We start from the raw sequence: 12,047 nt of genomic DNA, 5'->3' as shown, positions 1-12,047 counted from the left end.
TGTTAAGAAGGCAATTGGTGTGTTAGCTTTTATTAGTAGGGGGATCGAGTTTCGGAGCCACGAGGTCATGCTGCAGCTGTACAAAACTCTGGTGAGACCGCACCTGGAGTATTGCGTGCAGTTCTGGTCACCGCATTATAGGAAGGATGTGGAAGCTTTGGAAAGGGTGCAGAGGAGATTTACTAGGATGTTGCCTGGTATGGAGGGAAGGTCTTACGAGGAAAGGCTGAGGGACTTGAGGTTGTTTTCGTTGGAGAGAAGGAGGAGGAGAGGTGACTTAATAGAGACATATAAGATAATCAGAGGGTTAGATAGGGTGGATAGTGAGAGTATTTTTCCTCGGATGGTGATGGCAAACACGAAGGGACATAGCTTTAAGTTGAGGGGTGATAGATATAGGACAGATATCAGAGGTAGTTTCTTTACTCTGAGAGTAGTAGGGGCGTGGAACGCCCTGCCTGCAACAGTAGTAGACTCACCAACTTTAAGGGCATTTAAGTGGTCATTGGATAGACATATGGATGAAAATGGAATAGTGTAGGTCAGATGGTTTCACAGGTTGGCGCAACATCGAGGGCCGAAGGGCCTGTACTGCGCTGTAATGTTCTAATTCTAATTCTAAAAACGAGGGGGGGCACAATATCCGGTCCTGATCTCACACTTGCTGTCAATGTGCCCACCTGGGAGATTTTCCCAGAGGCGGCCCCTCCAGGTCCACCATCAAATTAAAGATGGTGGATAGGTTCCTGAGATTGCAGCCCCAATCAGAGGGCCTGATGTCTTGGAAGGGTGCCAGCCCCATTGGCAGAGGTGGTCACTGCCTCTGCAGGACCACAAGGGAGCCTCTATCTTGAATTATTTTTAAATAAATTCTGGCCACAAGCGCCATGCCCCCACTGAAGAAGGGAAACCCCTCCACAGGTCGGCCAGCGGCTACAGCTGTAGCCCGCTGATCAATGTTGCTCCAGTGTGAGGGGGAGGTGATGGCACCTGCCTTGTTTAGCCCTCAGTGGGGGGCCCATCTGCCACTGAGAAGATCCCGGGGCATCTCCAATCAGCCCACAAATGGAGAATCAATTATACAACTTGTCTACCCATAGTTGCCGGACGGGTAGCCTCTGCTTGTGATGACCCACCTCCGGAGGCGATTGCCCAGAGGCGGGACTGTGTCAGACCACTGGCGCAGCGACAGGTTATCCGAAATTCCTCCCAGTCCCCCCTTCAAGCCTGCCCCCATGGGCCCAGGAAGATTCCACCCAGATTTTCTAAATTCGTGAATGGCACCAAATTGATGGTGGATAGTCAATATTGAGGAGGACAGCAAAAAATTACAAGAAAACAATAATAAACTTGCAGAATGGGTATACAATTCTCAAGTGAATTTCAACACAGAGAAGTGTGAGATATTACATTTTGGTAAGAAAAATAAGGAGGTCACATATTACTTGGAAAATAAGAAGCTAAATGTGCAGAGGAGCAAACGGATCTTGGAGCATAAGTATACAAATCACTAGAAGTAGTGATGTAAGTTCATAAGGCCAATAAAAAAAGCATTAGGGTTTATTTCTCGACGGGTAAAATTGCAAAGCAGAGACGTTATACTAAAGGTATTTTGAATCTTGATTAGACAACACTGAGTACTATGTGCAGTTCTGGTTGCCACATTTTGAGACATGGAAAGGGTGCAAAAAAGATTTACAAAGATGATACCAGAAATGCAAGGTTACACTTATCAAGAAAGGACAAACATGCCTGATGTTGCTTTACATTCCTGCACCACGGCAGTCAATGGAGAATTGAAAATGGACAGTGTCTGCAGGGACACAATGCACAAACCTCGAGATAAAGGGGGACAAAACATACCCAATAACAACCCTCATCCTGATGGTCATCTTTGTTTGTGGCTGCATCAAGCTGTGCATAGTCCCTTGGTGTGCAAACACCAAGTGTCATTATATGCTGAGGTTCTATCTGTCCCCAGTGTTCTGAAGGATGGGTTTGGCCACATTGCCTGGGAATGCTTCAGTTGGACCTTGCCATGCCATCTGTCCCTTGTGGAAATGTTTGTACAGAAAAACACCATTGAACATAGGTGGTCTGCATGTAACGCCCTCAAGTTTCTGCAGGGAAAGGAGATGGAGGATCCTGTCGGATGGTTCCCGAAGCAAACTATCAAAATCATTTGGCAGAATGCCTCATCACAAGAACTTTCAAAATGCACCAAGAAGTAGCTTGGCTGGTGGTGAGAAGGGCCCTTCCCGTCGGGTCCTTCCCGCATGCCCAGAATCTCACCACCTCTGCATGTTACCCTCAAGGCAGCTGCAGTAGGGAAGAGACTGTCGGCCAACTACTTTTGGAACCTCCTTTCCAAAGCAGATCTGGAAAGAGATGCATTGGTTTTTGTCGAGGTTCCACTTGTGAGAAAGATCAAAAGCTAGAGGCCATAAGATAATCAACAAGTTATCCAATAAGAAATTCAGAAGAAACTACTTTATCCAGAGTGGTGGGAATGTAGAATTAACCCACAAGAATAGAAACATAATCTAAGAATTCCATTGAAAGGAACAGATTAATGTGAATGAGTTAGCACTTATTAAACTGAAGCATATTTTACTTTAATGATCTGTCTAGCCTTCACTAAGACATTGGCCTTGAAATTGCTCAGCACTTCCAACTGGTTCCTGCCATAACTCTAGCAGAGGTCCTCCGCAATGACTGTAAACTCAGTCACGCCCAATTATGCTGGGTCCCATACTAACACCCAAGATTGCCAGGGCCTCGCCCACCCTAAACAAGGCCACTACTTATGCAAAGAGGCCAGACTGAGGATGTTGGAATCCCTATGCTTGGAGAACCCACATCCTCAATCCTTCAAGAGGCCTGATGCACCATCAGAGGCTGGAGCACCAAGCAGGAGAGGTGTACTGACCTCAGGTTCAACAGGAGTGAAGTCCTGGGTTCAAATCCTGGGTCACAGCAAAGAAAGAAATGTTTCATATATTGCTGGTTTCAACCTCCTAACCATTTATTCTCCTTTCAGGGAACGGCCCAGCTAATCCCAACCCCAGACAACAGCTGGCACTGGACTTTCCAGCCTATGTTAGACAATTTGCATCAGAGATGCACCTCTAATGGCCTGTGTGCCTACCACGAGTGTTCAAATTACAAGGCCTCCCACTAGCCTCACATTCTCCAATGGGGTCCTTAGCAGGCATGATATCCCTGTGAGTGCTGGTATCTCAGCATAAGAAATTTTGGAATGTGCATTTATATAGCATCTTTTACACCCTCAGGACATCCAAAAGCACTTCATAACCAATAAGTTATTTTTGAAGTGTAGCCAATTTGCAGCCAATTTGCATACAGCAAGATCCCATGAACAGCAAAGAGATGAGTGACCAGCTATACCATTCTGTTTGGTGATGGAATGAACTCCCTGTTTTTCTTCAAAGTGCCATTAATTCTTTACATCCATCTGAACAGCCAGACAAAGCATTGGTTTCACATTTTTCTGAAAGATGCCACCTCTAATAATGAAACATTTGCTCTGTCCTGCACTAAAGTGTCAATGACAATTATGTACTTTAGCTCTTTCGTGAAGCTTGAATTTATCACCTACAGACTCAAGGACCAAAAGTGCCACTACTGAGTTAAGCTGGTACTTAGAACATGACTTTAGCATAGTCCTTTTACAAGAGTGAACATTGCTAAATAAAATAAGTCTAGAAGATCTGATTCAGCATTCATGCTTTTTAGAAAAGTTTTGAAATCCACATGTAAAAGGTAACTCTCGTGAAACCAGTGCAGTTGCTTCCATCACTTTGCCAACAAGTCACTTGCTTACTGCAATGTAAAGATTATATCTGCTTTAACAATTGCCTTTACACATTTCATAACAGAACAAGGCAAAAGCCACCGGACTCTGATGGTAGAGTACAAAAAACAATTTCAAACTATAATGGCATACTGATAAACATAGTCCCTGTATAATGACCATGGTAAAATTGGTTTCCAACACTCTTGGATATTTGCATATCTTAAATAGCATCAACCACCACTGGAACAATCCTTGGGTAAGAGATTGAGATTTATCAAAATCATAATGCCAACAATCCCTAATAGAATTTAAACAACTGACCCTCAATAGATACAATAGATTACTTCAACTATATATATGTTTTAGAATACCAAATAAAAACAACTTGCATGAATCAGTTGGCATTTTCTTCTGCACCGTAGCATTAGCAATTAGCTTTTCCTCAATAAGCACAGGCTTCTGCTGTTCCTCGGTATCTACTGGAGCAGGGGAAGTTGCAGACGATGATGAAACAATGGAAAATGTTGCACCTTCCACAGCCTTTTGAGTAGCTTCAGAGTATGCGAGAGAAGGTTTATAGGTTGCCGTTACCAGTTTTGTTCTGGTTGATGGTGTTGTGAAATATTCAGAATCAATGTCTGGTTGTGACACTTTGCCGGCCATATCAACCTCTGAGATATCAGGAGGCTGTGTAGCTGATTCACCAATAATTACAGTTTCTTCAGCTGTAGTCTCACCAGGCTCATTTTCAATAATAATTGGAGTTGCACTCGTTTCTAAATGCTTAGGTTTCACTGAAGCTTTTATTTCATGTCCTGTCGCAGAAGCAACTGTACCAGGTCTAATTTCAGCAGAAGGAGCCGTGACTGTTGACAACATTTTAGGTGTTGCTGAAGTTACGATAATCTGTGCTGTGGTGATGGGTACAGTGGTTGCTATTTTGATATCAATAGGTCCTGTGGTTTGATAGCGTGTTGTATGTGCTTTTTGTATAGTTGTAGGTTCTTCCATGGTGTCTGAGTCCTCTGTCTCTTCCATCTGTATGGATGGGGAGGTAAGAACTGATTCATTCTGGAAAGTAGCAATCCCTTGTTCTAATTTAGGCATTTCAGTAATTATCACAGAGCTTACTTTATCGGGAGTTTTCTCAATATCATCTGAAGTGGGATATTTTACAGAAATGGCTGTTTCAGTCTCAGGGGTTGAAGTGGTTTGAGATGAAACAGGGTGGTGGGATATTGCTTTCTCTGACTCACTCTCAACCTTTGCAGGAAATGTTGATGTTGATGGGGTGGTTGAATGTAATTCAGTGGCCTGACCCAATGCACTATCTTCCTCACTCACACCTTCAGATGGAATCCTTTCAACAGTGCTACCTTCTAGTCCTTCTTGGAGGCTTGCTACAGTGGAACTTCTAGTAAGTGACAATGTATTCGAGAGAGTAGCTATGGGCACAACTTTTGTTCCCTCATAATCTATATGTGTTGGTCCAACTGAGTGAGTTTTATCTACAGACACCAATCTAATTTTTGTTGCTTCCTGAGGAGTTATCACTGTCGTAATATCACCTTCACTTTTTGCTTCTGAGGTTTGTATGGTTGCAACAACATCATGCGTGTCATTTTTCTCCTCAATTGCTGGTAATGGAGTCTCAAATGTTATTTTATGATCAAATACAGAGACGTGAATTTTTTGACTTTCCTCAACAACTTTTGTTTGAGAACTCAGAACAGAGGTGGCAGTTGAAGATGTGAACGCATCCTGTGGTAACTGAGTTGTCACATCCACTTTTCTACCAGGTTCAACAGTAGAAACATCTGGTTCTACTTTAGAGCTTGTAACAGTGTGCACCACACTTTGCTCTTTTCCCAACTGGTGTGTGCTATATTCTGTTTGCTTTTCCTTGTCTTCATCTGTTTGATGACTTGCAGAAACTACCTGATCAATATATTTTGTGCCATCTTCTGGTTCTCTATATGCATCTGAGACCGTCTGAAGTTCCTGAATCAATGAACCTTCAGTTATGATTGGCTCTCCAAGTCCACTGCTCTCATACGTACTGATCTCATGTAAATCTTTCTTTATGGGTACCCCTAAGGATAATACATCTGAAACTGTAGTTTCCTCTATCTGGCCAGACTTTGTTGACTGTGCTGGTGCCTGAATGACCTTAGTTTGATTAGTAGTCAAATCTTCATCCTTGGGGCCTTCATCAATATATTTTGGTGATAAAACTTTCATAGTACTTTCCGGTGTGCTAAGTGTGTGGTGAAAAGTGGACTGTAAAGTAAACTGTTGAGGTTCTACGGTAACTGAATGGACTGTTGTTTTTTCAATAAACTTAGTGGACTCAGTATGAATAGCCTTTTTGTCTGCATCTTCAAAGTTTCTACTGGACACTATATCTGAAGAAAAGGGTTCAACTTCCAAATGTAGTTCCGTCTTATCTGTTTTACCTGTTTGTGGCAATGGAATGGAAGCTCCTTCAGATTCAGTGATGCTCACTTCCAGCGGTACCGAGATTGTTGTTTTTTTGGTTGTAAAAGTGGATGGTAAAATAGTTGCTGCTTTGACTTTAATGGTCCCTGGCTCAACTGTTATTGCTGTTATAGTTCCTGGGGTTACAAGAGCACCAGTTACAGGTGCAGCAGTTGGTGGGCTGATTTCTGACACAATTGTTGCTGATGTAACTTTTTCAATACGCTTGGTTTTTTTCTCTTCAGCTGTTATGGATGGGATTGTGATGATGTTAGTATATGGTACAGAGGTACTCACTTCTTTCTTGCTGTCCTGCTCTTTCTTTGGTTCAAAACTAAAGTCGTCAGGTACCATAGGGGTCAAGTCTGTTCCAATGCCATGTTCTGCAGATACTGCTTCATGTACCACTGAAACTGGTACTACTGATGACATAATGGATTTCTCATCATCTTTATCTTCTATTTTCTCATAGGCTTCAATCTTCACTTCATCCTGCTGCGTCAAAGCTGTTTCACTAATGCTAGCTGCTGTAACAGCAGCGGTTGCTGTTATTTTCTCAGTCTCTTTTTCAGAATCCAGCTTTTGTCCCTCAACCTCTAAATGAGACATTGAATCATTGGAGATGTGTGTTTCTTCGGTTAGTTGCAGTTTACCAGTGGTTGATGATGAAGTGGTTTCCACTGATAACATTGTCTTGCGGTCCTCTCCCTCCATTGGTTTAGTACTCTCACTTGCATGTTCTACTTTTATTTTTGCAGTATCAGTTATTGTCAGTAGTGTGCTGCTGGTGGGTTTCTTGATCTCTTGTCTAACAGTCTGGATGTCTTTTTCTGAACTTCCCATTCTCACAGTGCTGGCAGCTACAGGTAATTTCACCTTATCATCTTCATCCGTTACAATATCCATTTCTGCTAACAATGTGGTTTGTAAGCTGGGTTGACCTTTTTCTTCCTTTGGGACAGGAGTACTTACAAGTCTTTCACTTTCTCCAACTGGAATTTTCACACTATCTACAGCTGCAGGCATTTCAGTGCTTGTATTTTGTTCCATTGATATTGTTACAGTGGCTTCATCACTAGGCCTTGCTTTAATATGTGGAGCCACGCTGTGGCTTAGTGTGGCTACTTCTTCTCCAAGTTTTTCAATATCAACTTTTACAAGATGAATCCCAGCAGTCACTGAAGTACTTGGTGTAGGCTCAGTGGATAAATGGACACTTATCTGATCTTCTTCTTGAAAGGGCTTTGAATCAAGTCTCCTGCTTTGATTGTAATCTCCATCAGTGAATGTGACGGGTGGTTCTACCTTCTGAACAGTCAGATTAGTTGCAGCTTGATGCACTATCTTTGAGTCTGAAGCTACTTGTGGTGTTGTTTTCTTTAAAGGTTTACCTACGAACACATAAAAAGAAACTGTTGGAATTTTGTCAAATTGCTTACAATATACCACTTTGAAGTCATATTCTATATTACACAGGGCTAACAGTAAAACTTCAAAAGCCATTAGATTTTCCATTTAATTCTACGTCCAAATAGACCTCCAAATAGTTCCAGAGATGTAGAGGAAAGGATAGCAAAGATGATTCTTGACAGGAGCGAGAGTAACAGGGTAGTGGTTATGGGGGACTTTAACTTTCCAAATATTGACTGGAAATACTATAGTTCGAGTACTTTAGATGGGTCTGTTTTTGTCCAGTGTGTGCAGGAGGGTTTTCTGACACAGTATGTAGACAGGCCAACCAGGGGCGATGCCACATTGGATTTGGTACTGGGTAATGAACCTGGCCAGGTGTTAGATTTAGAAGTTGGTGAGCACTTTGGTGATAGTGATCACAATTCGGTTAGGTTTACCTCAGCGATGGGCAGGGACAGGCATATACAGCAGGGCAAGAATTATAGCTGGGGGAAAGGAAATTATGATGCGATTAGGCAAGATTTAGGATGCGTAGGATGGGGAAGGAAACTGCCGGGGATGGGCACAATCGAAATGTGGAGCTTATTCAAGGAGCAGCTACTGCGTGTCCTTGATGAGTATGTACCTGTCAGGCAGGGAGGAAGTTGTCGAGCGAGGGAGCCGTGGTTTACTGAAGAAGTTGAAGAGCTTGTCAAGAGGAAGAAGAAGGCTTATGTTCGGATGAGACGTGAAGGCTCAGTTAGGGCGCTTGAGAGTTACAAGCTAGCCAGGAAGGATCCAAAGGGAGAGCTAAGAAGAGCAAGGAGAGGACACGAGAAGTCATTGGCGGATAGGATCAGGGAAAACCCTAAGGCTTTCTATAGGTATATCAGGAATAAAAGAATGACTAGAGATAGATTAGGGCCAATCAAGGATAGCAGTGGGAAGTTATGTGTGGAATCGGAGGAGATAGGGGAAGTGTTAAATGAATATTTTTCGTCAGTATTTACAGTGGAGAAAGAAAATGTTGTCGAGGAGAATACTGAGATACAGATTACTCGGCTAGATGGGATTGAGGTTCACAAGGAGGAGGTGTTATCAATTTTGGAAAGTGTGAAAATAGATAAGTCCCCTGGGCCAGATGGGATTTATCCTAGGATTCTCTGGGAAGCCAGGGAGGAGATTGCAGAGCCTTTGTCCTTGATTTTTATGTCGTCATTGTCGACAGGAATAGTGCCGGAGGACTGGAGGATAGCAAATGTTGTCCCCTTGTTCAAGAAGGGGAGTAGAGACAGCCCTGGTAATTATAGACCTGTGAGCCTTACTACGGCTGTGGGTAAAATGTTGGAAAAGGTTATAAGAGATAGGATTTATAATCATCTTGAAAAGAATAAGTTCATTAGAGATAGTCAGCACGGTTTTGTGAAGGGTAGGTCGTGCCTCACAAACCTTATTGAGTTTTTTGACAAGGTGACCAAACAGGTGGATGAGGGTAAAGCCGTGGATGTGGTGTATATGGATTTCAGTAAGGCGTTTGATAAAGTTCCCCACGGTAGGCTATTGCAGAAAATACAGAAGTATGGGATTGAAGGTGAATTAGTGCTTTGGATCAGAAATTGGCTAGCTGAAAGAAGACAGAGGGTGGTGGTTGATGGTAAATGTTCATCCTGGAGTATAGTTTCTAGTGGTGTACCGCAAGGATCTGTTTTGGGGCCACTGCTGTTTGTCATTTTTATAAATGACCTGGATGAGGGTGTAGAAGGGTGGGTTAGTAAATTTGCGGATGACACGAAGGTCGGTGGAGTTGTGGATAGTGCCGAAGGATGTTGTAGGTTACAGAGGGACATAGATAGGCTGCAAAGCTGGGCTGAGAGATGGCAAATGGAGTTTAATGAGGAAAAGTGTGGGGTGATTCACTTCAGAAGGAGTAACAGGATTGCAGAATATTGGGCTAATGGGAAGATTCTTGGTAGTGTAGATGAGCAGAGAGATCTTGGTGTCCAGGTACATAAATCCCTGAAAGTTGCCACCTAGGTTAATAGAGCTGTTAAGAAGGCATATGGTGTGTTAGCTTTTATTAGTAGGGGGATCGTGTTTAGGAGCCACGAGGTCATGCTGCAGCTGTACAGAACTCTGGTGCGGTCGCACCTGGAGTATTGCGTGCAGTTCTGGTCACCACATTATAGGAAGGATGTGGAAGCTTTGGAAAAGGTGCAGAGGAGATTTACTAGGATGTTGCCTGGTATGGAGGGAAGGTCTTACGAGGAAAGGCTGAGGGACTTGAGGTTGTTTTCGTTAGAGAGAAGGAGGAGAAGAGGTGACTTAATAGAGACATATAAGATAATCAGAGGGTTGGACAGGGTGGATAGTGAGAGCCTTTTTCCTCGGATGGTGATGGCAAACACGAGGGGACATAGCTTTAAGTTGAGGGGTGATAGATATAGGACAGATGTCAGAGGTAGTTTCTTTACACAGAGAGTAGTACGGGCGTGGAACGCTCTGCCTGCAACAGTAGTAGACACGCCAACTTTAAGGGCATTTAAGTGGTCATTGGATAGACATATGGATGAAAATGGAATAGTGTAGGTCAGATGGTTTCACAGGTCGGCGCAACATCGAGGGCCGAAGGGCCTGTACTGCGCTGTAATGTTCTATGTTCCATGTTCTAGAAATGCTGAAATTCCTCAATTATTCTAGCAAGCTTCTGTGAAATCTTTAGCAGAAGTCTGACACAGCGTTGAGGCCAGAATTCCTGTCAGAATGCAGCAGATCGGAACTCGAGATGTACTATTGGTGGTGTGGGCTACTTATTACCATGTAAATTGGGTGTCCGCCCCGAGCCCACATATGCTGGTGGTGTACAGTAGCATAGTGGTTATGTTACTAGGCTAGTATTCTGGAGGCCTGGACTAATGACCTCGGGTCAATGGCTCAAATCCCAACATGGCAACTGGGGAGTTTAAATTCAGTTAATTAAATAAATCTGCAATACAAAGCTAGTATTAATAATGGTGATGTTAAAACTACAGGATTATCCTAAAAACCCATCTGGCTCACTAACATTTAGGGAAGGAAATCTGCTGTCACTACCTATCCATACTTGGTGACTCCAGACCCACAGCAATGTGGTTGACTCCTAACTGTCCTCTGAAATGGCCTAGCCAGCCACTCAGTTGGATAGGGATGGCCTTACCAACAATCCTGCCATCCTGTGAATTAATTTAAAAAAAAGGGTGATCCCATTTCAATTGCCAGGATCAAGTGGAATTCAGGCCTGCTAAATCAGCCTCCACTTCCTAACAAATAAGGCCTATTAAAATATGACTGTGATAGGTGCTAGATAAATATGTTTCTCACCAGAAAAAAACAAGCACTTCCAACAAGAATCCATCATAACAGGAAGTGTGTCTGTTGTATAGACATGGTACTGACTTCTGGTTTTTTACACCTAGTCACTCACTTTATAGTTGGCAGGGATCAAAGCCAAGCACTTCAGAGGCCAGGACAGTAAGCATACAAAACCAAACACTCCCAGCGACTCCCAATTGTCACTTGAAAAAATATACAGGGTTTATACTATACATGAGTGGAGTTTGCTTCAAAGTTTCAGCAGCACATTGGGAATAGTCCAAATAAATTCACCTCCCAAAATATTATCAAAATGGATTATGTGTTGAATGTTAATTTTTTCATTAAAAATTGATAACCTTCATTTAGGATCTGTATGCAAGCAAAGGAGTCCATTATGGAGCACTGCAACTTTGAACATACATTGATGATTATCTTTAAAGCTGTTTGGCAACCAGGAAGAGGGCAGCCCATTTTTAGAGCCCAGGTCCGGGCTACACCAAAAAGTTGGCTGATTGCCAGTAAGGTAAACAAAACACACATTTAAGTGGTTTTTATCCATAAGTAATGAGACTTGGAAGCTGGGGTTGTTTTGAAACGTGCTTCAGAATGTAAATTTTGCTTGAATAATTGAATAATGGGGCGGCGCAGTGGTTAGCACCGCAGCCTCACAGCTTTAGGGACCCGGGTTCGATTCTGGTACTGCCTGTGTGGAGTTTGCAAGTTCTCCCTGTGACCACGTGGGTTTTCGCCGGGTGCTCCGGTTTCCTCCCACAGCTTGCAAAGACTTGCAAATGATAGGTTAATTGGCCATTGTAAATTGCCCCTAGTGTAGGTAGGTGGTAGGGAAAATGGGATTACTGTAGGGTTAGTATAAACGGGTGGTTGTTGGTCGGCACAGACTCGGTGGGCCGAAGGGCCTGTTTTGGTGCTGTATCTTTAAATAAAAATAAAATAAATAAATTGTAAATCTTTATATTGCAGTGAGACCTTAGCAGCTTTGACAGTAAAG

At 43.0% G+C, this 12,047-nt stretch overlaps 2 protein-coding genes across 2 annotated transcripts in view; both read right to left on the bottom strand.

Annotated features, from left to right (window-relative positions):
- LOC137369063 (brevican core protein-like) overlaps nucleotides 1-12,047 on the bottom strand; it is a 212,996-nt gene that overhangs the window by 152,160 nt on the left and 48,789 nt on the right. The gene's annotated exons all lie outside the window — the stretch shown is intronic.
- The window catches only part of LOC137368594 (mucin-17-like), a 117,349-nt gene that overhangs the window by 89,351 nt on the left and 15,951 nt on the right, over nucleotides 1-12,047 (bottom strand). The window contains exons 2-3 of the mRNA XM_068028741.1: nucleotides 4,189-7,686; nucleotides 2,309-2,434 (exon numbers count right to left, since the gene is read on the bottom strand). Of these exons, the coding sequence (XP_067884842.1) occupies nucleotides 2,309-2,434; nucleotides 4,189-7,686 (3,624 nt within the window). The remainder of the gene's footprint in view (nucleotides 1-2,308; nucleotides 2,435-4,188; nucleotides 7,687-12,047) is intronic.

This window comes from Heterodontus francisci, chromosome 4, assembly GCF_036365525.1.
Source record: "Heterodontus francisci isolate sHetFra1 chromosome 4, sHetFra1.hap1, whole genome shotgun sequence".
Taxonomy (NCBI): Eukaryota; Metazoa; Chordata; class Chondrichthyes; order Heterodontiformes; family Heterodontidae; genus Heterodontus; species Heterodontus francisci.
The sequence above is the reverse complement of the archived record's forward strand: the minus strand, read 5'-3'. Positions and strand labels throughout refer to the sequence as shown.